General features: G+C 48.6%; 1 protein-coding gene across 1 annotated transcript in view; it reads right to left on the bottom strand.

Annotated features, from left to right (window-relative positions):
* Nucleotides 1–1833: 1833 nt before the first annotated feature.
* LOC147111622 (neutrophil collagenase-like) overlaps nt 1834–24996 on the bottom strand; it is a 105048-nt gene continuing 81885 nt past the window's right edge. The window contains 3 exon segments of the mRNA XM_085998285.1: nt 1834–2005; nt 15831–15957; nt 16067–16225. Of these exon segments, the coding sequence (XP_085854411.1) occupies nt 1834–2005; nt 15831–15957; nt 16067–16225 (458 nt within the window).

Raw genomic sequence — 24996 nt, 5'->3', positions numbered from 1 at the left:
AATTATCGGCACAGCAGCTTGCTAAGAATTATTGTCGGTGTCACTTCAGCTGCCATTGGTCGCTCTGTGAAGATCGTGGTTTCAAGTTCTAGACTTTTCAGAGAGGCACAGGCCTCCAATGAAATTTTTTTTTTGAACACAGGAAAATGCTTGTGTTAATCATTTGTTTGTAAATTTTGTAATTTGTATGATATTGTTATTTTACTAACATTATTTGAAGAAACTGTTTCACAGTTAGTGAGAATTCAAAATGGTGGCCAAAGGAATTCTCACAAATATTTTGAGCAATCCAGTTGCTTTATCTTCTCACTCATTTTATTGGTTTAGTTTATTGACTGTTTGTGTTTAATCTGTTGTTTCATATAACAGTTTATTCATAGTTTTTCTGTCTGATTTACTTTTTTTAATTGAAATGTTCCCTACCGGTTCAGTTGTTAATGACTGTTTTATGAAATGTGAGTTGATAAGCTCCAGAAAAATTGCATTTATACAACTGATGCTCTGAAGTACAACACAGGAAGTGTAATAATGTGATGAATAGAATATGTGCCCAGATGCAACACTTTTAATTATTATACTAGCAAATCTCCTAGGGTGCAGCTCACAGCAAGTGAAAAATACAGTTTTATCAGGACAAGGACATTATACCAGGTGAAACTTAATGTATTATCCTTCTGCTAAAGTATGGATGTGTGTTTATTAAACCTGTAAAATCTAGTTGGTGTCAAGTCAACAGTGGGTGTTTTAATTTATTAAGACCACAATTTTGCCAGCGGAAGCAGGATCGTGGTGGGAGAGGTGGTTGGCGGGTCTCGGTCCTGCTCCCGGTGCCAGCCCGCTCTCAAAGAGATTTTACGTAGATTGGGCTTGTTAAGCCCGCCCTGCGTATTTCCCAGACAATTAAATGGAAGCGGGTCTGATGACATTATTTGATGATGCGTCATCAGCTGGTTTCCTTAAAGGGACCATGCCCACATTCATTTTGACAGTTGTTCTGTCAGTGTTCTGCAGCTTTGAGGTGCTGCAAACACTGATGAGCACTGCACAAAGGTGCCCGGCTAAACCCAGGCTCTCGCATGACTCCCTCCATGTGCTTATGGAGGGAGTCACAGCACGCAGGGATGTTCTCTTCCCTTCTCTTCTCCACCCGGGCAGAAATGTTGTTGGGTGCTGATGGCCTGTGTCCTGAGCAGCATCAGGTGATTGCAGAGAAGGTTGGTATTGTTGTTGGTGTGCCTGGTGATGTTGGTGTTGGGGCTGATCATGGAGGGATTCAGGGGACCAAGTAGAGAATTTTTGAAGGGCACTGATGTTGCTGGAATAGATGGCAGCTGAAGTTGAGATGACAGAAGTGATCTGTCAATGGTGAGAGAGCTTGCTCCAAGGAGGTGACAGTGGATAGGGAGTTTAATCCAAACACTTCCAAACTGCATAAAGCTCAAAAGTGTCTTCCAAGTCCTGAAGGCTCAAGCTTCTGACATTGGAAAGTGAACATCTGAGAAATGGTAGCTCTTATACCACTTTTACAGACGTCACCTATTCACAGCAATGGGGAAAGATAGAGAACCCAACCTACTTACCTGACATGATCGCCAAATGATGTGAACCCCGTTAAAAATGTGGTAAAATAGAAATAGGCTGGCAAAATAGTAGTTAACAAGCATTTAACTATCTTAAATGCCTCCCCCGCCGCTTGGTGTCGGGTCTGTTCTGAAATCGCAGACCCGACATTTTGGAAACTTACATGGATGTGGGTTGGGAGTGGGCTCCCAGGTGATTCCTGGCCTCACGGGCAGCAATGTGTTCGTGTAGTGGTGGCACTGGTACCGCCGGCTAATCAAGGTCTTCCTCATCATCGTCCTCAAACTCATCCTCCCCCTCTGCAGAGGCTGTGCGCTCTGCATGTTCTTCCTCATGCAGTGATAATCCTCGCTGCTGTGCTATGTTGTGCAGGGCGCACGTCCTTAATGGATAGCCCTGGTCTCTAAGCAGCCAGCCGGTAAGACTGTTCGGAGGAATGAAGAGCTGAGGAATGGTGGAGTGGTGCAGGATGTAGGAGTCAAGGCCACAAGAGCAGGTCAGAGGCTAGGTATTCTCCAGCGAGTGTCTCACCTCCTGACACCCCAAAGCTTTTCCACTATCTACAAGGCACAAGTAAGGAGTGTGATGGAATACTCTTCACTTGCCTGGATGGGTGCAGCTCCAACAACACTCAAGAAGCTCAACACCATCCAGGACAAAGCAGCCCGCTTGATTGGCACCCCATTTGCCACCTTAAACATCCACTCCCTCCACCACCAGCGTGCCGTGGCTGCAGTGTGTACCATCTACAAGATGCACTGCAGCAACTCACCAAGGCTTCTTTGGCAGCAGCTTCCAAACCCGCAACCTCTTCCACCTAGAAGGACAAGGGCAGCAGGCGCATGGGAACACCACCACCTCCAAGTTCCCCTCCAAGTCACACACCATCCTGACCTAGAAGTATATCGCCGATCCTTCATCGTTGCTGGGTCAAAATCCTGGAACTCTCTACCCAACAGCACTGTGGGCGTACCTTCACCACACACACTGCAGCAGTTCAAGAAGGTGGCTCACCACCACCCTCTCAAGGGCAATTAGGGATGTGCAATAAATGCTGGCCTTGCCAGCAATGCCCACATCCCATAAATGATTAAAAGAAAATCCTCCCAGGGAACTTGGCGCAAACATGGAGAATAACCTTCCTATGGTTGCAGACCAGTTGCACATTGAGAGAGTGGAAGCCCTTGCGGTTGATAAACACTGCTGGGTTATGATGGGATGCCCTGATGGCCATATGTGTGCAGTCGATTATGCCCTGCACCCATGCAAATCCAGCCAGAGCCGCAAAGCCAACCGCACACCCAGCAGCACTGGCTTCATCAGTTGCTCAGTTTACATAATTTGCTGACTTGTCAAATAGGGCATCATCACATGCGCAATACATCTGTGAGCAGCCGACTGCGAGATGCTGCAAATGTCTGCTGCAGATGCCTGGAAGGAGCCTGAGGCGAAGAAGTTGAAAGCAAGGGTGACTTTCACAGCTACTGGTAAGGGGTGTCCACCCACTCCTCTGGGCTGCAGCTCTTGCTCCAGCAATCTGGAAATGTCCACCACTTCCTGGCGCAATAGCCTAAGCAACCGTTGGCACTGCTGCTCAGTCATATTGAGGAAGCATGTTGAGGTCAAGCATGGGCAGGAAACCTCCTGCTGATTACCACCTACTGTCCTCCCTCAGCTGATGAATCGGTAGTCCTCCATGTTGAACACCACTTGGAAGAAGCACTGAGAGTAGCACGGGCACAGAATGCACACTGGATGGGAGACTTCAATGTCCATCACCAAGAGTGGCTCGGTAGCACCACTACTGACCGAGCTGGCCAAGTCCTGAAGGAGATAACTGCCAGTCTTAGCCTGCAACAGGTGGTGAGAGAGACAACACAAGGGAAAAACCTACTTGAACTCATCCTCACCAATCTACCTGTCGCCGATGCATCTGACCATGACAGTATTGGTAGCAGAGACCACCGCACAGCCACTGTGGAGACGAAGTTCCGTTTTCACACTGAGGACACCCTCCATCGTGTTGTGTGGCACTACCACCCTGCACGGTGGCATAGTGGTTAGCACTGTTGCCTCACAGCGCCAGGGACCCGGGTTCAAATCCGGCCTCGGGTGACTGTCTGTGTGGAGTTTGCACATTCTCCCCGTGTTTGCGTGGGTTTCCTCCGGGTGCTCCAGTTTCCTCCCACAGTCCAAAGATGTGCGGGTTAGGTTGATTGGCTGAGATAAATTGACCCTTAGTGTTAGGGGGATTAAATACGTGGGGTTACGGGGATAGGGTGGGATATGTGTTGGTGTAGGGGTTACGGGGATCGGGTGGGATATGTGTCGGTGCAGGCTTGATGGGCCGAAATGGCCTCTATCTGCACTGTGGGGTTTCTGTGATTTCTGTGATAAATGGGATAGATTCAGAACAGATCTAGCAGCTCAAAACGGGGCATCCATGAGGCGCTGTGGGTCATCAGCTGCAGCAGAATTGTATTCCACCACAATCTGTAACCTCATGGCCTGACATATCCCGCACTCTACCATTACCATCAAGCCAGGGTACCAACCCTGTGTAATGATCAGTAAAATGTCATTCTAGGATGGTACACTAGGTGGAGCTGTATGTATATAAGAGTGGGCTACCCACGATGCACCAGGCTACCCACAAGGCAGTAATCAAGATGGATGCTGTACAGAAGTCCACATGGCTGAATAAAGTGACTAGCTCAAGCTAGCTGTTCATAATAAGAATGTCTATTTATTTATGAACATAACATGGTACCATGATTGGTAAAATCTGCTGAATATTGTGTAACGTGACATGGAGAATTTGAAGCCACCGGAGGATTTGAAACTCACGGAGAATGTCGACTGCAATTGGCGGAATTTCAAAGAACAATTCGAACTCTACATTGCTGCCATCGGGTTCTGTATGATGCCAGACACAAGGAAAATAGCATTGCTGCTCATGGTTGCAGGCCCACAGGCGATAGAGGTATTTAATACATTTTTATTTGATCAAGAGAGGACAGAGAAAAACTGAACGATGTGCTAAAGGAATTTGATACACATTGTTCTCCCAAAAAGAATGAGACCTATGAGAGATACGTGTTCCGTTCACGGACACAGCAGCAAAATGAGATTTTGATAGCTTTGTGACCGATCTGAAACTGAAAGCACAGACATGTAATTTCTCTGAACTGAAATCATCCATGATTAGTGTCCAGATTGTGTTTGGTATTCATGATAAAAAGGTCAGGGAATGTTTGTTAAGAGAAACCAAACTAACATTGGAGAATGCTGTGAAAATATGCCATGCCAGTGAGCTAGGTCAAAAGCACACGAAGACTTTCAGTGAAATTAATAATAATGCAATTGTAGTAAGTGATAGTGCTGCTGTCGGTGCTGTGTCCTACAAAGGGAAGAAACGTGGGCAGAACAGAAATGCAAAGCAATCGGAGGAAGGAATTTTTAATTGTAAATGCTGTGGTTACAAACACCAGTCACGACAATGCCCTGCGTTTGGGAAAATGTGCACAAAATGTAATGGAAAGAATCACTTTGCCAAACAATGCTTTTCAAAAGTAAACAAAGAAAGGGCAACAAGTCAATGTGATTGAGGACACTGATTTAAGTGAGACATTTTTTGTAGGAATGGTGTCATGTGACAACATAGAAAAGGATACAGAAAATGTGCAGCCCTCAGGAATGGACAATGCTGAACATAAAGTTAATGCAGTAAAAGAGGACAAATGGATAATGTCACTGCAGGTAAATGGAGCATTAGTTACATTGAAACTAGATACTGGGGCAAAAGCAAACTTAATCAGTATGAGTGACATTAAAAATATGAAAGAAAAGCCCAAAATACAAAAAAAGTCAGTACTACTGAAGAACTATAATGGACAGAAAATAGATAGCTTAGGTGTATGCAGACTTAAAGTGACAATCAAAGACAAAATGCATCATCTCATGTTTTATGTTGTGGCTGAAGGATTGGATTCACTATTAGGTGACAAAGCTTGTGAGGACTTAGAACTGGTCAAGAGAGTCTACCATATAAACTGTGCCATAAGCAGACCAGATGACTTGGTGGACTCTGTAGTGAGTAATTTCCAGGATGTGTTCAAAGGATTTGGAGTTCTACAATTCACATACAAGATCCAGCTAAAGGAGGATGCTCAGCCAGTGGTACATGCTCCACAGAGAGTTCCAGCACCCCTGCGTGACCGGCTCAAGAAAGAACTGGGCAGAATGACCACACTAGAAGTCATCAGGAAAGTCAAAGAGCCAACAGACTGGGTTAACTCCATGGTATGTGTAAAGAAAAAGAACAATGATCCAAGAGTATGCATGGATCCAAAGGACTTAAATGCAAACATAAAACGTGAACACTACCAGATTCCCAAGCGAGAAGAAATCACCAGTGAAATGTCAGGTGCCAGATACTTCACAAAGCTCGATGCTTCACAAGGATTTTGGCAACTAAAACTGGATGAAGAGAGCACCAAATACTGTACCTCTGAATGAGATGTCTCCAAGGATTCAATGACTCATGATGCAGCTGCAAAGATATGACTTTGAACTGATCTACACACCAGGCAAACACATAGTGTTAGCAGATGCACTATCCCGAGCACCCACAATGAGTCATGTGAGCTCTGCTGAGGAAGGCGTGGATGTTCATGTGAGTAAGGTCACTGCTGCGCTGCCCGTGTCAGACACAAAATCAAAGCAAATAGCAGAAGAAACAGTAAGAGATACCATGTTACAAACAGTAATAGAGAACATTCATCATGGTTGGCCAAAAGGTTCCTGTCCAAAGTACTTTCACATCAGGTCAGAGTTGAGTGTCGCAAGTGGAATATTACTAAAACAGAACAGAATAGTCATTCCACAGGCCCTACGTCAAGACATGCTCAAAAAGATTCATGAGGGACACCTCAGAATTGAAAAATGCAAAAGGAGAGCAAGAGACACTGTTTATTGGCCTGGCATAAATAAGGACATTGAGAACATGATAGGTGAATGTGAGACATGTCAGAAACACCAAAACAAACAAGCAAAGGAACCAATGATAGTCGCTGACTTACCAACAGCACCATGGCAAAAGGTTGGTATGGACCTTTTTCATTTGAATGGTAAAGACTATCTAATAGTGATTGACTACTATTCTAACTATCCTGAGATGGCGCTGCTCTCAAGCACCACAGCAAGCAATGTCATAATGCATGTGAAATCCATCTTCGCCAGACATGAAATTCCCAGGATTGCCTTTAGCGACAATGGTCCGTGCTTCAACTGTAAGGAGTGGCAACAGTTTGCAGCACATTATGACTTTCAACACATCACATCCAGTCCTCTGTATGCTCAGTCGAATGGTAAGGCAGAGAAAGTTGTTCAAGTTCTCAAACAGCTACTGAAGAAAGCATCAGAAAGCAAGTCTGATCCTTATCTCGCCCTGCTGAGCTACCGAGCCTCACCTTTAGACTGTGGTTCTTCACCTGCTGAACTCCTAATGGGTCGCAAGTTTTGCACCATGCTACCCTGCTGTGCAAAAGAAAAGCAGAGTAAGGAACTGAGACAGAGACTTCAACTGTTAAAGCTGAAACAGAAATCACACTATGACAAGTCATCCAAAACTCTGAAACCATTGACAAGGGATGATGTTGTCAGGATTGAGGATCCAGATGCATGGAACAGGAAAGCTACAGTTCTTGAGGAAGTAGGACCAAGGTCATACACTGTTAGAACTGAGGAAGGACAGATTCTCAGGAGGAACCGCCGTTCCCTCCTGAAAACACAAGAAACTATCCAAGAGCAAATCGATGACAATGCCGCAACTGAATCTTGTCAATCACCATCAGAACAATCTAACACAAACACACATATAGGCTCTCATGAAAACACATCAGACTTACCTGTGCTGAGAAGATCCACACGTGAAGTAAAAAAGCCTGATAGACTTAATCTTTAAGTATAAAGTAAATCTTTGAAAATGTGTTGACTGTTGTGAAAATGTTTATGTTTATAGAGCACTAACAAAAGTGTTACTGATATCTTCTTTATTGTGTTTCTTGAAAGTTGATTGATATTGATTGATATTGATTTTGTTTAACCTCAAAGAAAGGGGATGTAATGGTCAGTAACATGTCATTCGAGGATGGTACACTAGGTGGAGCTGTATGTATATAGGAGTGGGCTACCCACGATGAACCAGGCCTCCCACAAGGCAGTAGTCAAGATGGATGCTGTACAGAAGTCCACATGGCTGAATAAAGTGACTAGCTCAAGCTAGCTGTTCATAATAAGAATGTTTATTTATTTATGAACATAACACCCTGGTTCAATAAGGAATGTAGAAGAGCATGCTAGGAGCAGCACCAGGCATACCTAAAAATGAGTTGCCAACCTGGGGAAGCTGTAACACAGGATTATATGCCTGCTAAACAGCAGAAGCAGCATGCTATAGACAGGGCTAAGCAATCCCACAATCAACGGATCAGATCAAAGCTCTGCAGTCCTGCCACATCCAGATGTGAATGGTGGTGGACCATTAAACAACTAACGGGAGGAGGAGTCTACATGAATATCCCCATCCTCAATGATGGTGGTGCCCAGCATGTGAGTGCAAAAGGCAAGCCTGAAGCGTTTGCAACCATCTTCAGCCAGAAGTGCTAAGTGGATGATTCATATCGGCCTCCTTCTGAGGTCGCCACCATCACAGAAGCCAATTCGATTCACTCGACGTGATATCAAGAAATGGCTGAGCACACTGGATACAGCAAAGGCTATGGGCCCTGACAACATCCTGGCTGTTGTGCTAAAGACTTGTGCTCCAGAACTAGCCACGCCTCTAGCTAAGCTGTTCCGGTACAGCTACAACACTGGCATCTATCCGGCAATGTGGAAAACTGCTCAAATTTGTTCTATCCACAAACAGCAGGACAAATCCAACCCGGCCAATTACCATCCCATCAGTCTACTCTCAATCATCAGCAAAGTGATGGAAGGTGTCATCGAGAGTGCTATCAAGTGGCACTTACTCACCAATAACCTGCTAACCGATGCACAGTTTAGGTTCCGCCAAGACCACTCAGCTCCCAACCTCATTACAGCCTTGGTCCAAACATGGAGAAAGGAGCTGAATTCCAGAGGTGAGGTGAGAGTGACTGCCCTTGACATCAAGGCAGCATTTGAACGAGTGTGGCATCAAGGATCACTAATTTAACTGAAGTCAATAGGAATGGGGGGGAAAATGCTCCAGTGGCTGGAGTCATACCGAGCACAAAGGAAGATGGTTGTGGTGGTTGAAGATCAATCATCACAGCCCCAGGAGTTCCTCAGGGCAGTGTCCTAGGCACAACCATCTTCAGCTGCTTCATCAACGATCTTCCCTCCAACATAAGGTCAGAAATTGGAATGTTCGCTGATGACTGCACAGTGTTCAGCACCATTTACAACTCCTCAGATAATGAAGCAGTCCATGCCCGCAGGCAGCAACAATTTGATGAGGTTCAGGCTTGAGCTGATAAGTGGCAGGTAACATTCGCACCACACAAGTACCAGGCAATGGCTATCTCCAACAAGCGAGAGTTTAACCACCGTTCCTTGACATTCAACGGCATTACCATCACTGAATCCCCCCACCATCAATATCCTGGGGGTCACCATTGACCAGAAACTTAACTGGACCAGCCACATAAATACTGTAGCAATAAGAGCAGGTCAGAGGCTAGGTATTCTGCAGTGAGTGTCGCACCTCCTGACTCCCCAAAGCCTTCCTGCCATCTACAAGGCACAAGTAAGGAGTGTGATGGAATACTCTCCACTTACCTGGATGGGTGCAGCTCCAACAACACTCAAGAAGCTCAACACCATCCAGGACAAAGCAACCCACTTGATTGGCACCCCATCCACCATTTTAAATATTCACTCCCTCCATCATCGGCATACCGTGGCTGCAGTGTGTACCATCTACAAGATGCACTGCAGCAACTCACCAAGGCTTCTTTGGCAGCACCTTCCAAACCTGCAACCTCTTCCACCTAGAAGGACAAGGGCCGCAGGCGCATGGGAACACCACCACCTCCAAGTTCCCCTCCAAGTCACACACCATCCAGACTTGGAAGTATATTGCCACTCCTTCATCATCGCAGGGTCAAAATCCTGGAACTCCCTCCCTAACAGCACTGTGGGAGTACCTTCAGCACACAGACTGCAGCGGTTCAAGAAGGCGGCTCACAACCACCTTTTCAAGGGCACTTAGGGCACCCTCCTGCCATCTGGGAGACGCTACAGATGCATTCGCACCCGTACGACCAGATTTAGGAACAGCTTCTTTCCCAGGGCTGTCATCCTACTGAACTCCACAAATAAACTCTGAAGCCTGCACATCTGCCAATGCACTTTATTATGGTTATGTTTATGTTAATGTATTACAAGCCAAATGTATGTTGAATGTTATAATGTCTTAATCTAAATGTACACTCTCGGGAGCCGCAAGCCTACATTTCGTTGTACTGCACTTGTGCACTAACAATGACAATAAAGTTGATTATGATTATTATGATTATGATTAAATGCTGGCCCTACCAGCGACGCCCACATCCCACAAATTAATTTTTAAAAAGCTCATCCTCTGCCTGTGAACCCTGTGCTGGGGGTATTGCCTCCGGCGAAGTCCAGCCCTGTGCTGATACCCTCTGTCCTGTGCAGCATCAGGTGGTTGAGGTGAAGCTTGGCGCTCTTGCTGTTGTTATGGCTGCTGGGGTGCCTGGTTCTGCTGGTGTTGGGGCTCTTTGTGGTCTGATTCTAAGGACCAAGTTGAGAGAGTGTAAACCGTAACCATTCTGATGTAATCGATGGCAGGTGAAAGAGAGATGACAGAAGCAAATCTGTGAATGCTGAGAGAGGTTGTCCCAATGAGGTGGAACTGGATAGAGAGTTGGCTCCAAACACTTACAAGCTGCCGAAGGCTGTATGGGGGAGAAATTCGGTATCGCCCCGATTGGGGCGCAATTATCGGCTGGGTGCAAAGTTTAGCGCCTGGCGCTAATTATCGCTTCCGACTGCAAACTTGGCTTTTATCGCCCCGGAGGTGATTGGAGCACTAAGTCAGGCGCTACACTACTGTCTTAAGGCTCAAAGGCCAAGGAGCGAGGCACTAACTCAGAGCGCAGGTGAAGCGCAGGTGTTGTCAGTTAGCAATGGAACACAGACACACTGGCGCCGGCCAGTTCTTAAAGGGAAGGGTCGATCTTGCTCTCCAGCCACACCCTGCTGATTGCAGGCTTGAATCTCATCGTGGACAGACCAGTGCCTGAAATTTCCAGCCAAGGACTGTGAAGAAGCTGAGGGAATGAGCTCAGCGCTTCAGTGACTGGGCCTTGGAGGCTCTGTGGCGTGGTGGAGCACAGAAGGGCTATACTGTACCCTGAGAGTGGCAGGAGGCCATTGCCGTGCGACTACAGAAGAATGTGGAAGGAGATGGCTCAGCATGTCTCCTCTAGGAGCATGGTGCCCAGGTCCCATACTCAATATCGTAAAAACTTCAACAACCTCACTCGGGTCATCAGGGTGAGTGGCTGTTTTTCAATACCTCTCCATCCCTCCATCTCAACCGCACTCTATGACCAGAGGTTCTTAAAACCCCAATGCCCAACACTCATCCAAGACCTACGGCCATCTCATAAAACACACACGCACATTCCACAACTTGCATACATTAAGGGCTATTCAACTATGGGAGGCACATCAGGGAAGGCCATGGATGCATACATTAAGGGCTATTCAACTATGGGAGGCACCTCAGGCAAGACCATGGCTGTATATTTACTCAAATGCCGTCTTTTTTCTTGCAGGCCAAGCTATCTCATAACAGGAGACAGCAGCAACGGACGGGTGGAGGACGGCTTCAGCTGCAACCCCTCAGCGATCTTGAGGCGCACATCCACAGGATTGTGGCAAGCCAGGTGATTGGTCCCGTTGCCCCTGGAGAGGCCGACCCCATTCGGGACAGCAATGATAAGGTCATCAGCTTTCTCTGCCCTCTCATTCCACTTGTCCATCACACCAGCCTTTGACACTTTCAATCTAACTTACTAAATTGCTGCGCTCCTTCCTCCCTTACTGCCCCCCTGTCCTCATGCTAAAGCCACTCTTGTACCTCCCTGTTTTCAGATGGTGATTCACCAGCTGAGGAGATGGGCCCTCAAGCTGCCAGTGGGAGCAAAGCCGCAGGCGAGGAGGAAAAGGAAGCCGGAGCCTCAGCAGCACCCTCTCCCGAGGAAGCCCATGTGCACACTGGGACCACGTCTTCCCTGGAGGGGAGCAGGGGGGGAAGGGTCTGATGAGGGTGAAGCTCTGGGGCCCAGCAGGCTGCAGCAATGCTATGGGGGTAGGGAAGTTCGGGGGCCTTCTCCCTGGTGGGGGAGTAGGCCAGCGAGTTCTGCTGCACTGGACGCAGAGGAGGAGCGGCTCATCGCTGAAATGAACACCCAGGCGGTGGACATGCACACTTAGCTCATGGGTGCAGTGGGAAGGGTGCCCGAAAGCATTGATGCACTGGCAATGAGTGTGGAGCACTACACTGTAGCACAGGCGGATGCCATGCAAATGCTTAGTGCTGCAGTTGAGTCACTGGCTGCCGTGATCCAAACTCAGACTGCTCTCATGCAGACTCAGATTGAGGCCGCGCAAGCACTGACTGCTGCCATCATTGCTGGTTTGGACACATTGCCCCAGGGCTCTCACGGCACTGGAGCAAGCCAGCAATCTGTGCTCCAGCAGATTGCTCCAGATGCTGAGGTGCTGCCCCGTAGGAGTGCCAGTGTGTTGGTCGAGCAGGGAGGTGCTGTTCTCTCTCAAGATGACAGCAGTCCTGCTGCCACCACTGTCACTTCCCAATTGCACTTGCCACCGCCTGTAGCCCAGACTGCTGTCGCCCATGCAGAGTTGGTGCAGTCTGCAGCCGAGCCCTACAGGCCCAGAGCTGGTCAAGGGCATCCTTCAAGGGCACCTGTAATCTCAGGATCTGACATTCAGCAACCTTCCACCAGTCTTGCTGCAGCCACTGGAGCCCCATTACAGAGGAGCAGTAGGGTGGGAAGGGAACAAGTGGGCAAGGGAAGGAGATCACCCTCGAAGGTCAAAAAGTAGGAGGTCTGGCGAAATGTTGGGAATGTTTTTATTAAAGACCGAGGTTCGTGTAATTACTTTTGTTTAGTGTTTTGTCCATTATCTCCAGCTTGTGAGAACCAGTTATGTTAATGAGTGATTTTTTGTGTTTGTTTCTATTAGTTTGTCATGAATAAATGACACACACTGACTTTGTAAAATAAAAAAGTTGTTGTATTCAAAATGTACATGTTTGGCCATTGAAATCATTTCTGCCTTGGCCGGCTATAGGGGTTGCGCGTTGCTTTCCATCATGTTGTTCTCCATGCCAGAAGCGATTTGCAGAGAAGGGGCCTGGAAGTGGCTTTTTATCAGTTTTTGACGGATGGCCCTTGCAGTTTCAGCATTGTGGGCCTCCCTCCTGCCTCAGTGCTGCTGCTGATCATCCTCCTCCTCTTCGTCCTCCTCTTCCTCCGGTGGTGCACCAAGGCCTGGTGGCATTGGCTGGGTCCTGAGGATTGCAAGGTTATAAAGATTGCAGCAAACAACTGTGAAGAGGGAGACTTGCTCAGGAGAGTACTGCAGGGTTCCTCCTGAGTGGCCCAGACAGCGGAACCGTTGCTTGAGCACACCGATCGTCTGCTCACTGATGTTCCTGGTGGTGAGATGGCTTTCATTATACCGCAGCTCGGCAGGGGTGTTGGGGTTACGGAGCGGTGTCATCAGCCAGGTGCAGAGTGGATAACCCTTGTCCCCGAGGAGCCAACCACTTGGCTGATGCACTGCCTGGAAAAGATGTGCCACACCAGTCTGACGCAGGATGAAAGCATCGTGGCTGCTGTCAGGATAGCAGGCATTGACAGTGAGTATCAGCTGTCTGTGGTCACACACCAACTTGAAATTTAAGGCATGGAACCCCTTGCGGTTTTGGAAAACCTCTGCATTCACCTGCGGTGTCCGCCATGCCACATACGAGCAGTCAATGGCGCCCTGCAACATGGGAATTGTCATAAATCGCAACTTCTACAAGAAGTAACACAGGAAGTACTACTGAACAGCCAGCTGAAGGCGCCGCCCGAGGAGTATAAATACTCGGGTGTGGGCCCAACTTGGCAAGAGACAATCTGGAAACAGGAAGCTAGTGAATATTAACTAGACCTCCATGTTTTGTTACAAGTCGATTAAAGCCTTGCTTTATGTACAACCAAGTGCGTAGTGAGTCTTTATTATGTCAGGGATGCCCGCTATCCTCGCAAAGCCCAATGCGCATTCATGCTGTTTGGCCCGGGTCATCGGGAAAGAGATGTACTGGTGTCACCTTTTATAGAGGGCAGTTGTGACCTGCCGGATACAGCAATGTACCACGAACTGGGAGATATTGGCGATGTCCCCAGTAGCTGCTTGAAAGGAGCCGGTGGCGTAAAAATTCAGAACAACTGTGACCTTCACTGCCACCGACAGAGCCGTCCTGGTCCTCAATTGAGGCTGCAGATCTGGTTGCAGCAGATGGCAGAGCTCAGTGAGCACCTCCTTGCTAAAGCGCAGCCTGCGCAAACACTGCTCCTCAGACAAATGGATGTAGGAGAATTGTTCCCGGAATACCCTGGAAGGGTAAGGTCTCCTGTGCAGAGGCCTGTTGACCCTCCTCCCTCTGGCCATGATTGCCACTCTCTCTCTGCGTTTCTAATGCCTCCGATTCTGCAGGCGCAGGACGATGCCCCTAATCAGTGCGGTCCCAATAGTCTCTTGACAATCGAAGTAATGAAGGTCAAATCCAAAAGAACCTGCAAAGTGATGCTCAGTAGCCAAAATTGCTTCACACAGTGTTGACTCTCTGCAGAAGTCTCTCTCTCTCTCTCTCTCTCAGAATATCTCTCTGTCAGAATGAGTGGTGCAAAAATTACTCCCACAAAAAAAGGCAGGAAGGGGCTGCCTTTAAATAGCGCTCCCCCAGCCCCTTACCGACTGGAAAATGTTCCAGTCTCCCTGTCGTTGCTTGCAGCAGGCGGAAAAGAGGGGGGCGCCACTCAATATCCGGTCTGGGGCATTGCACGCTCGACTGGCGTCATGATCTGCAGTCACAGGGGATCGGGGCAGTAGAGTTTAGCTCCACCACAAAAACTCTGGTCAATTTCACTAGCGGTGCAAACATCGCCACGCCCGGGCGCTAATTGTATTGCGACCCATTAGCGCCCTCTTTGGGCGCTAACGGGAGTCGCTAAGCAACCTAATTTTCCCCCCTATATGTCTTCCAATGGTTTCTGAGCTCTGAAAGTGAACAATTGCAACATGGTAACCTTTATAGAACTTCTGCAGCTGTCAGGTAATCAGATAATGTAATGCAGGCATGGTGAGCTGAAGTGTTCCCCGAGCAGCGGGTAACCCGTGGGGGAGCACGTATAATTGAAATTTAGCCTTAAAATAGAATTAATTGGATGTTAACTACCCAGTTAATGATGTGAATTGTCTCCCCCGCCGCTTGTTGCCAGGTCTGTTTTGCGCTGACTGACCCGTCACCTGGGACACTTGCGTGGAGGTGAGTTGACAGCGGGTTCCCTACCTGCTGTTAATCTTTGCCATTTTGACACCTGACCCATCTCCAAACCTGCCCTCTGAGCACGGCCTTTGTTTCTTTGTACCTTTTTGAAGTGTGAGTGTGAAGCTTGAATTGTGACAGACAGGAAATCCATGTTAAATGCACAATTTTTATGTTACGAATATGTACCACATAGTCCCAATATTCTAAAAAATATAAATTCTTAAAGACAAGAGAGAAAATGATGTCCTCATAAGGTGGCTTGATGGGGCTGATGTTGTGAGGCTCAGCTGCTGGAATGGAGCCTTGCTTTATAGGAGCACAGATCAGAGAAATGGCGCTTGGATCCTCTGATTTGTGACACTCCTGATGCTCCAGTGATAAATATTCAATCTGACCTCTTCGCACGGTTTTGTGACCCATGTTCCTATAGATAGGGTTTTGAGCAACAAAACAGCGTTTATATTCTTAATGTAAAGAGATCCATTCAATGTAAAACTACTGAATTTTAAAAAATCTTTTAAAATCTCACAGCTGCATCTTACTTACATCTTCCACACTGATTTCATTACTTTAATTTTACCACTGTTATTAAACTATAAGTTACCTTTCTCTACCAAGTGCACACTTACTTCGATATGCAAAAGCTGCATCCACGTTATTAGAAATTTCTGGAAAAACCTCGCTTATTGACCTTGGGTATCCACGGAACATTCGATTTCTATGTTGATTATTACTAAATAAGAAAGTACATGGTACAGTATGTTATGATCTCCGGGGAAACAAACAACAACAAAAACATCAGAAAATGGGTCAAAGATAGAAAAAGTTATGAAAGCACTTAATGCCAGATTTGATCTCTCACAAAGAACATTATCCTTCTACGAACTTTACGCATTGCGGCATCTATTTTATTAACACTGCTTGGAAAACCAAGGTCAGAGATGGGCTTTGGGTAACCTGATCTCAGAACAGTCCCATTGAAATGCCAGTATTGAGATCCTGCAAGATGAAAAGCAATTTATTGTAAAAATAATTGCAAAATGATTGGCCAATCCTCTCACTCAGTTTTATATTAAACAGACCTTATCTTGCTGTGTATAATTGTGATACTCACAGATGCAGATTGATTGGCCTCCAGTGATGGCACACAAACAGACTTCTGTTGTGCCAACAATATTTGGAAATGCCCATATTATTAACAACAATGAGGAGGAGCATCCTCTAATAATTTGAAAATCATTACTGGAAGGACAATCATGAGAATGTTGCAGTACTAAGGTCTAAAGAATATTTTTCTGCAACAACTTTTTGGTTTGTATGTACTTCAGCAGTGGCATGATGCATGTGCTGATACCAGTCTGATGTATCATTTTTACTGGTTTACAAAGCTGCTCATTAATACATTAAATACCACCTCAGCTGATCCCACACTCAACTTCACTTCGGTTTGCTATTTTTTTCCCTACTACATTTTTGTTTCGATGGTGCTGTGAATAATTGCAACCAGTTTGGGGAAGTTATTCCAGGTATTAACTCAAGAAGACAGGGGCATCAATCAACATCTGTGTGGTGAAACCGCCTACCCACCACTGAAACTTTAGTATTGTGGAAGTGGTGAGACACTGAAAGGCAGAGGGAAAAGAGATTCTGTAGGATTTCGCAATAATATTGAAATTTCCTACAGTTCTAAAAATTAATATTGATTAAAGAATACCTGGATAATATACCTTTGAAAATCCAGGGGATCAAAATGGCCGCCAGACCGCATGGCAAAAGACAAAGGACTTGACAAGGCAGCTTGTGTGTGTGTCTGTGAAAAAGGGGAAGATCAAAGATGGCTGACCAGTCTGCCAATCAAAGGCAGTTCAGGGAGTTTCCCCTCCCTGCAGAGACAATCGATGTGTTTACAGAAACTGCTACACAAAGGATTAACCACTTGAGACTGGTTTCAGTCTGACCACAAGGACAATGACTTTTTGTTTACAATACATTCAAGGCTATTTACTCAAGCAAGTGGGAATTTTGTTAGAACTGTGATTTTAGTCGATCTTCCCTCGTTGTGTCCATTCTCTCCTCTTAAGTAAGATGGTGTTGCACTGAGCAGAGAAGTGCTCCAGTGGACACTGAGTGGCTGTATTTAAAAGTGCTGTATTTTAATAAAGGAGTGTTGCACTGAGCAGAGAAGTGCTCCAGTGGACACTGAGTGGCTGTATTTAAAAGTGCTGTATATTTAAATAAAGGAGTGTTGCACTGAGCAAGGAGCGCTCTAGTGGACACTGAGTGTACTGCGTTAAGCAAAAGTGCTGTACCAGGCATAAGTGCTTTATAGATTCCATTTGAAGTTGTTTCTTTCTTTTTTATTCAATAAATACTGGTCTGTTTTGCACCCAAACCATGAGTCTCAGCATTTTTCTGTCCACATCGCTACCGAATAAGTCCTGCGGTCAGAACCAGGAATAGGGGAGCGCTTCAAAACCGCACGGGGGTCCCTGGAGCAGCTCAGAGGCTTCTGACTGGCCAGAGACAATAACCCCAACCCCACCAGCGTGTGCTAATTCCTTACAAAATGGCGACCATGGCAGAACCATCGGCAACGGTGTGCGATGTGGCAGACAGTGGTTTGAGTCTGGAAAGAACAGCAGTTATTGGGTCTCTTTTTCACCCACTGCTTTGTTTGTGGTTAGTTTCCCACAGGCTTGGGGAAGTCACCCGCAGGCTTAGGGAAGCCAGGGCAGAGAGTTGCGATAGGGAAAATGAGGTTGAAGAATACCAGGCCAAGATAGAGCACCTAGTGTTCCAGTTTAGTGAGGGCAAAAGCCACATGAGGCATGAGCCAGAGTACCTGAAGTGCCTAGTTGCAGAGGCCAAGATCAATGAGATGAGGGCACAGGAGTTGAACGCTCGCCTCATACAAGAATTAAAAGAGCAGGAGGAAAAGGTTAGGGAGGTAAAGGCAGCATATAAGCTGGCCTGCGAGCAAGGGTTTGAGGAAGCAGATCATGGCCCCTTTAGTTCAGAGATAGAAAGCCTGAGCATGGCTTTAAAAAGAGCAAAGGGGATGATATGTCTGATCAGCCCGAAGGCAGGTCAGCTGGAATTTACTGACAACCAAAGTAAAACCGTCCCACTGGCAGCACTCAAGGAAAGGTTGGTCAGGGAGTCAGAGGTCCCACAACCGCCACCCACGGCTCTGAGCTTTCGGGAGCTCTGGCAGCAAAGGGGGGTGGAGGATGGGAAGGCAGGGGAAGCACAGCAGGCCCCACTAGATAGGCCGGGACAAGGACCAGTGTACCCCCTCCGACAACAGAGGTACAGTCCGCCCATTGATGAAGCTGAGGGGAGCAGGCCCTATGTTGAGATGGGGGTGGAGATGGTGCAGGGGAGATATTCGGTGGACACAGGAGCCTCCAGCACAGTGGTCCACTCGGAAGATCTGACCAATTCACCCCGGTCTAACGGGGTCCCATCTAGCTTAATGGGACCCATAGGGAAACAGGCAGCTGGGAGTGAACCTGAGAATAGAAATCCCTAGCCCACAGCAGGTCCAAGTTCACAGGCTGCACAGGCAGGCGCTGTGGCTTGTGTTGGGGAGGAGCCATTCATGATTTTGAACAGGATTACTGGCAGGCAGCCAGTTATAGCAAATAACGTGGGTTGTTTAAGCAGGGGGCAGGGGAACAGGCAGCTGCGGTTGTAGAAGCTCCCCAGCAAATGGCCCGAGCGATTCACCCTCTCTTGTGGGACTCCGGGGAGGAGCCTGAACCAGGTTTTAGACCTGAAGGGGAAGGCTCTCAGCCACCGGCAGTCGGTGGCAAGGAATTGCCTGTCCCCAGCCCAGGTTTGGGAAGGGAGGGACCTGAAGGAGGAAGTCCCCAGCCAGCAGGGTGTGTGACCCGAGCTAAGGGTCTGCTCGCCAGGGTAGCCCCACCAGCGACACTCCCTAGGAGATCTCTTCGGTTACCCCAGCCCAAGAAAGTATGGTCACCCACTTTCCATTGAGGAAGTGCGGACTCCCAAGTCAGGGAGAGGCCAAAAGGCAGAGCTCCCCAACTAGCAGCCATAAGCTGCGAGGGACTATAAGCTGGAATCAGGCCAGCCATGCCACAGGGAGCAGCCTGTGGCAGCCCAACCAGGGATTAAGCTGTCTGCCCGCAGACAGGCGGCGCTTGTATATAGTTTGTTCAAGTAATGTGTATAAGGTTAAGGTAGAACGTGTTAATGTTAATTTTTATATTGCAATTTAAGGTAACGTAGAACATGTTAATTTTGTTTTTATATTGAAATGAATATTAGTGTATAAGTTTCAAGTGTGGTACCGTCCCAGAATTGTATTGTGGATGAAGGTCATGGGACCTGATTACGCTCCCCCCCGAGCCAGGGGACCTGGCGAGATGTTTTCTTTGTCTTTTTCAGAGTTCCGGAAAGCACAGGGGACCAGCGTGTCATGGGATTCAAGAGAGGAAGCACCCCTAGTCCACGAAGGAATGGGTCTGCAGGAAACAGATGCCCACAACATTTAAAAACTGCTGCTGGAAATACAATTTAAGACTAAGAATTTACAGAACTTGTTAATTATTTTACTGCTTGTTTGGAGTTAAAGGAAGCTCGTTTGTCTTCCATCTGTTTTTTTAGCAGATATGTTGGCTGGGTGACAATCCCTTTAAAGATGTTGGGGGAGAAATTTGTTTCGTAGCACCAGCGATTAGCGCCTAAAGAGGCCGAGAAGTGGGGCGTTAGCCAATTTTCGGCCGGGCGCAGTGAACCCAGTGCCTCCTGCCATATTGAGTGGGTTTTAGCGCCGGCGTTAAATCTTAACGTCCGCTCGCGGGCGCAGGCAGATCATGACATCATTTCAGTGTGCAATGCCTTTTTGGCGCCCCGGACCGGAAATTCAGTGGTGCACCCCTTCGTTCCCCCTGGCGCTAATAAGGACAGCTTACTGGAATGTTCCCCAGTCGCTCTCAGGCTTAGGGGGGGCGCTCTTTAAAGGGGACTGCACTGGTATAAAAGTGGCAGCCATTTTGGGAGCACAGCTTCTTTGAGATTTTCACAGAGTTGCAGAGTTGCACTCTGAGAGCCATATCACTAGTGACCCAGTGCTGCCAGAGGACCTTCAGCCTTCAGACCATCACCCTGCTGCTGGTGAGCATTTACACCCTGTATAATTTCTTGTTATCTATTATTATGGGGGCTGCTTTGGAGGGGAACGTCCTGCTACTCGACCATCTGGAAAGGGCACAGAGACGGAGGGAGAGAGGGCCAGGAATGGTCAGACGGAGGAGGGCCAACAGACGTCGCCACACCAGACCTTACACTGCCAGGGTATTCAGGCAGCAGTTCTCTTACCTCAACATGTCGGAGGAGCAGTGTTTTAGGAGGCTGCGATTCAGAAAGGAGGTGGTGACTGAGCTGTGCGACTTGCTTCAGGCAGATCTTCAGCCACAGATAAGGTACAGGACCTCTCTGTCGGTGGCTGTCAAGATTACAATAGCACTGAATTTCTATGCGACCGGCTCCTTTCAGGCAGCAACTGGGGACATTGCCGACATCTCCCAGTTTGCGGTGCATAGCTGCATCCAGCAAGTAACAGATGCCCTGTTTAAAAGGCGGCGGCAGTACAGCTCCTTCACTGCGACACCGGAGAAGCAGCGGGAGTGCGCAGAGGGCTTCGTGGCAATAGCCGACTTCCCCATGGTGCAGGGCGCCATTGACTGCACGCACATGGCTTTGCGGGCTCCTGTTTTGAATCCTGAGGACTTCCGCAACCGCAAGCGGTTCCACACCTTGAAAGTGCAGCTGGTCTGTGACAACCGGCAGCTGATCCTCGCGGTCAATGCTCAGTTCCCAGGCAGCAGCCACGACGCATTCATCCTGCGCCACACTTCAGTAGCCGACCTTTTCGAGGCCCCGGCTCACCCAGAAGGCTGGCTTCTCGGTGACAAGGGCTATCCTCTCTGCCCATGACTGATGACCCCACTCAGTTCGCCCAGCACCCCTGCAGAAGAGCACTACAACGTCAGCCATCAGGCGACAAGGAACATTGTGGAGCACACAATCGGCGCGCTGAAGCAACGGTTCCGCTGTTTGGACCATTCAGGAGGCGCCTTGCAGTACTCACCAGAGCGAGTCTCCCACTTCATCGTTGTCTGCTGCATGCTCCATAACCTCTCCACCCTGCGCACCCAGCCAATGCCAGCAGACATTGAAGGACCAGCAGAGGAGGAGGAGGAGGAGGAGGAGGAGCAGGAGGAGGAGCAGGAGGAGGAGGAGGAGGAGGAGGAAGAGGACCAAGACGGGAGGGTCCCAGAAACTGGAAGGGCCATCCGTCAGAGGCTGATAAGGAGTCGGTTCTAGGCCCCTCTCTCGGAATGCTTGGTGCCAATCGAAGACCAGGAATGGAACCATTCGGATAACCCAAAGCCTATGAAGGCCAGTATGAATGTAAATAGCAGACATGGCCAATGTCAATAAAATAATTTGTTTATTTTGAAAACTGTGCTTCCTTCCAACATGGAAAAGCAATGGCACCAGAAAGCTTAACTAACAAACTAACACATAAGTTCCTCGCACACCCGGGAGACTATCCAAAACATTACTAACATTCAGACCAAGTGCCTCGCACACCCGGGAGACTATCCACAACATTACTAACATTCAGACCAGCATCCACAGCCTTGATTTCTAGAAATAAGACGTCTCAGCAGCACCTTCTACTATTTCCCCTTTGATGGTGATCTACTTCTCTTGTGAGAACGGCCCCTTCCCTCCCTGCAGCTCCTCCGTAATGGGACCCCAGTGGCTGCATGAAGGCTGGGGGACGCCTGCTGACTGTTCAAAAGCACAGATGCCCCTGAGGAATGGCCTGGATGGACTCTGGGCTTGGAGGGCCCGGATGCTGACTGCTCCAACTGGGCATGGGTGGAAGCAGTCTGTCCTGCAGGTGATGGCAGCTGCAGTGGAGACGTGCCAGCGGTGGCATCAGGAATGCTGACATCATGAGAGCAGACACCTGCTCCGTGGTCGGCCGACACACTGGCACTCTGACGGGGCAGCACCGCAGCATGCGAACCAATCAGCTGGTCCACAGATTGCTGGCCTGCTGTGGTGCTGCAAGGGCCCCGGGTAATCCTGCCTGATCCATCGAGGGTGGCAGCAGTCAGTGCTTGCGTGGCCTCAATCTGCCTCTGCATGAGACCAGCGAATGACTGCGTGGCAGCACTCAGCACTTGCGTGGCAGGTGCCAGTGCTTCGGTCAAGCCCTGGACAGTCCTTTCCAGTGATGTACTGAAGCCCTGGACAGTCCTTTCCAGTGATGTACTGAAGCCCTGGACAGTCCTTTCCAGTGATGTACCGAAGCCCTGGGTACTCCTTTCCTGTGCTGCCCCGAAGCCCTGGGCACTCCTTTCCTGTGCTGCACAGAAGCCCTGGGCACTCCTTTCCTGTGCTGCCCCGAAGTCTTGTACACTCCTCGCCTGTGCTGCGCTGAAGTCTTGCACACTCCTTGCCAGTGTCTCGATGGATTCAGGCATCCTTGCCACTGCAGCCATGAGCTCGGTGTGCCTCAGCCCAGCCTGGGTGCTCATTTCTGCGAGGGAACGCACCTCTTCTGTGCTCTGTGCAGCAGTCATCGTGGCCTGACTCACCCTCCGGGGAGACGGCTCCCGAGCTTCCCTACCCGCCTTGTGTTGCTGGAGCCCGCTGGTTCCTGCAACTGGTTCCTCCTCAGAGCCATCCCCCCCACTCCCCTCCAGGGAAGCACTACCCCCAGTCTGCAGATGGGCTGTCTCGCCTGAAGGTGGTATGGATGGTCCGGCTTCCTCCTGCTCGTCGCCTCCGGAGTCAGTGTCCCTGGCAGCTTGATGGCCCGGCTCCCGAGCTGGTGATGCAGCATTTGAAAGCAGGGAGGTTGAAGAGTGGCTTTAGCAAAAGGACAGGGTGGCAGCAAGGGGTGCAAGAGTGCTGCAATGCTCTGACATTGTTCTAGAGTGGAAAAGCATGCTGGTGGGGGTAACAAGTGGAAGAAGACAGTTCAAAAAGGTGATGACCTTACCATCGCTGTGCACAATGGGGTCGGCAGCTCCAGTGGTGACAGGACCACTCATCCAGCCTCCAACAATCTGGTGGACTCTTTCCTCCAGGTCCGTCAGTGTCTGCAGCTGAGGAGGGCCTCCTCTGGTACGAATCTGTTCCCTCCGGTTCCTGGCCAGCTTGGCCTGCAGGAGAAAGGACGGGAAGTGATGAAACATGCTGCCCTGAGTTGTCATCTCATGCCCCCCATGGTGGAACAGCCCTTACAGTATGCCCTGAGTTGTAATCTCATGCCCCCCATGGTGGAACAGCCCTTACTGTATGCCCTGAGTTGAATGTGTGTGTGCGTTCCCAGAAAGGACCATGGGTGCTGGCTGACAGATGGCCATTGGGGCATCGCGCACCCTCTGGCCATAAAGTCAGATGCAGATGGAGGGATGAAGATTGCCAAAAGCCACTCACCCTAACGACCCGAGTGAGATCGTTGAACTTCTTCCTGCATTGCACAGGAGTCCTGGGTGCCACGCTGCTGGATTTGACTATTTGCGAAACTTCCCTCCAAGCTCTGCGGTACTCGTTCTGATGAGGCTTCCTGCCACTGTCAGGGTACAGCACTGCTCGCCGGCGCTGCACTGCACTAACCAAAGCATCCAATGCCCCATCGGTAAAGCGCTCCACTCTCTGCCTCACCCCCTCCATCTGGTCAAAGTTTGTAACGCCACAGAATGCACAGCACCGATTTTGAGGCCTACAGGGTGATGAGTGTGGCTGCTGATCCTAAATGACCTGCCCCTTTAAGAGCTGGCCGGCGCCAGCATGTCTCATGGTCATCGATAATTGACAGCACCTGTGCTGCGCCTGGCCGTCCAGATATTGAGTAGCGCCACCAGGTTAGCACCTTAGGAGTCCCGTGCAGCGCTTGATTTTACGCCGCAATCACCTCCAGGGGCGATGCAACCCAATATCGCTCGAGGTGGCAATAAGTTGCGCCTGGTGATAGAATTTGCGCACCGCCAATTTTAGTGCCCCAAGCAGGGCTATACCCAATTTCACCCCTGTTGTATCATGTTAAAATTATGTTACAAGTGGTACAGGGGCATAGGACCCCTCTGTGCTTGGCTTACTGTTAATATAAGTGGTGCAGGGGCATGGGTCCCCCTCCATGTATTGATTATAATTAATTTTGGGTTTTCTGTCAATAGATGCCTGCCATACTACGATTCTCTCTGGGCAGGGGAGATGGAGGTGTCAGGGGATCAAAGATAGATTTAGTTAAGTATAAGGGAAGGTTGTTTGTGGGGGGTCAGAAATTATTGCTCACTTTTGGCAAGGATACTACAGGCAAGTTTTAGTATCCGATGGGAGACTGTAGGATTTTGCAATAATTCGAAATTTTCTGCAGTTCTGAAGATTAATTTTGATTAAAGAATACCTGGATAATATACCTTTAAAAATCCAGGGGATCAAAATGGCCACCAGACCGCATGGCAAAAGACAAAGGACTTGAAAAGGCAGCTTGTGTGTGTGTTTGTGAAAAAGGGGAAGATCAAAGATGGCTGACCAGTCTGCCAATCAAAGGCAGTTCAGGGAGTTTCCCCTCCCTGCAGAGACAATCGATGTGTTTACAGAAACTGCTACACAAAGGATTAATCACTTGAGACTGGTTTCAGTCTGACCACAAGGACAATGACTTTCTGTTTACAATGCCTTCAAGGCTATTTACTCAAGCAGTCAAGGAATGG

The sequence above is a fragment of the Somniosus microcephalus genome, chromosome 10 (assembly GCF_052327205.1).
Source record: "Somniosus microcephalus isolate GS21.2 chromosome 10, FLI_Smic_1.0, whole genome shotgun sequence".
Taxonomy (NCBI): Eukaryota; Metazoa; Chordata; class Chondrichthyes; order Squaliformes; family Somniosidae; genus Somniosus; species Somniosus microcephalus.
The sequence above is the reverse complement of the archived record's forward strand: the minus strand, read 5'-3'. Positions and strand labels throughout refer to the sequence as shown.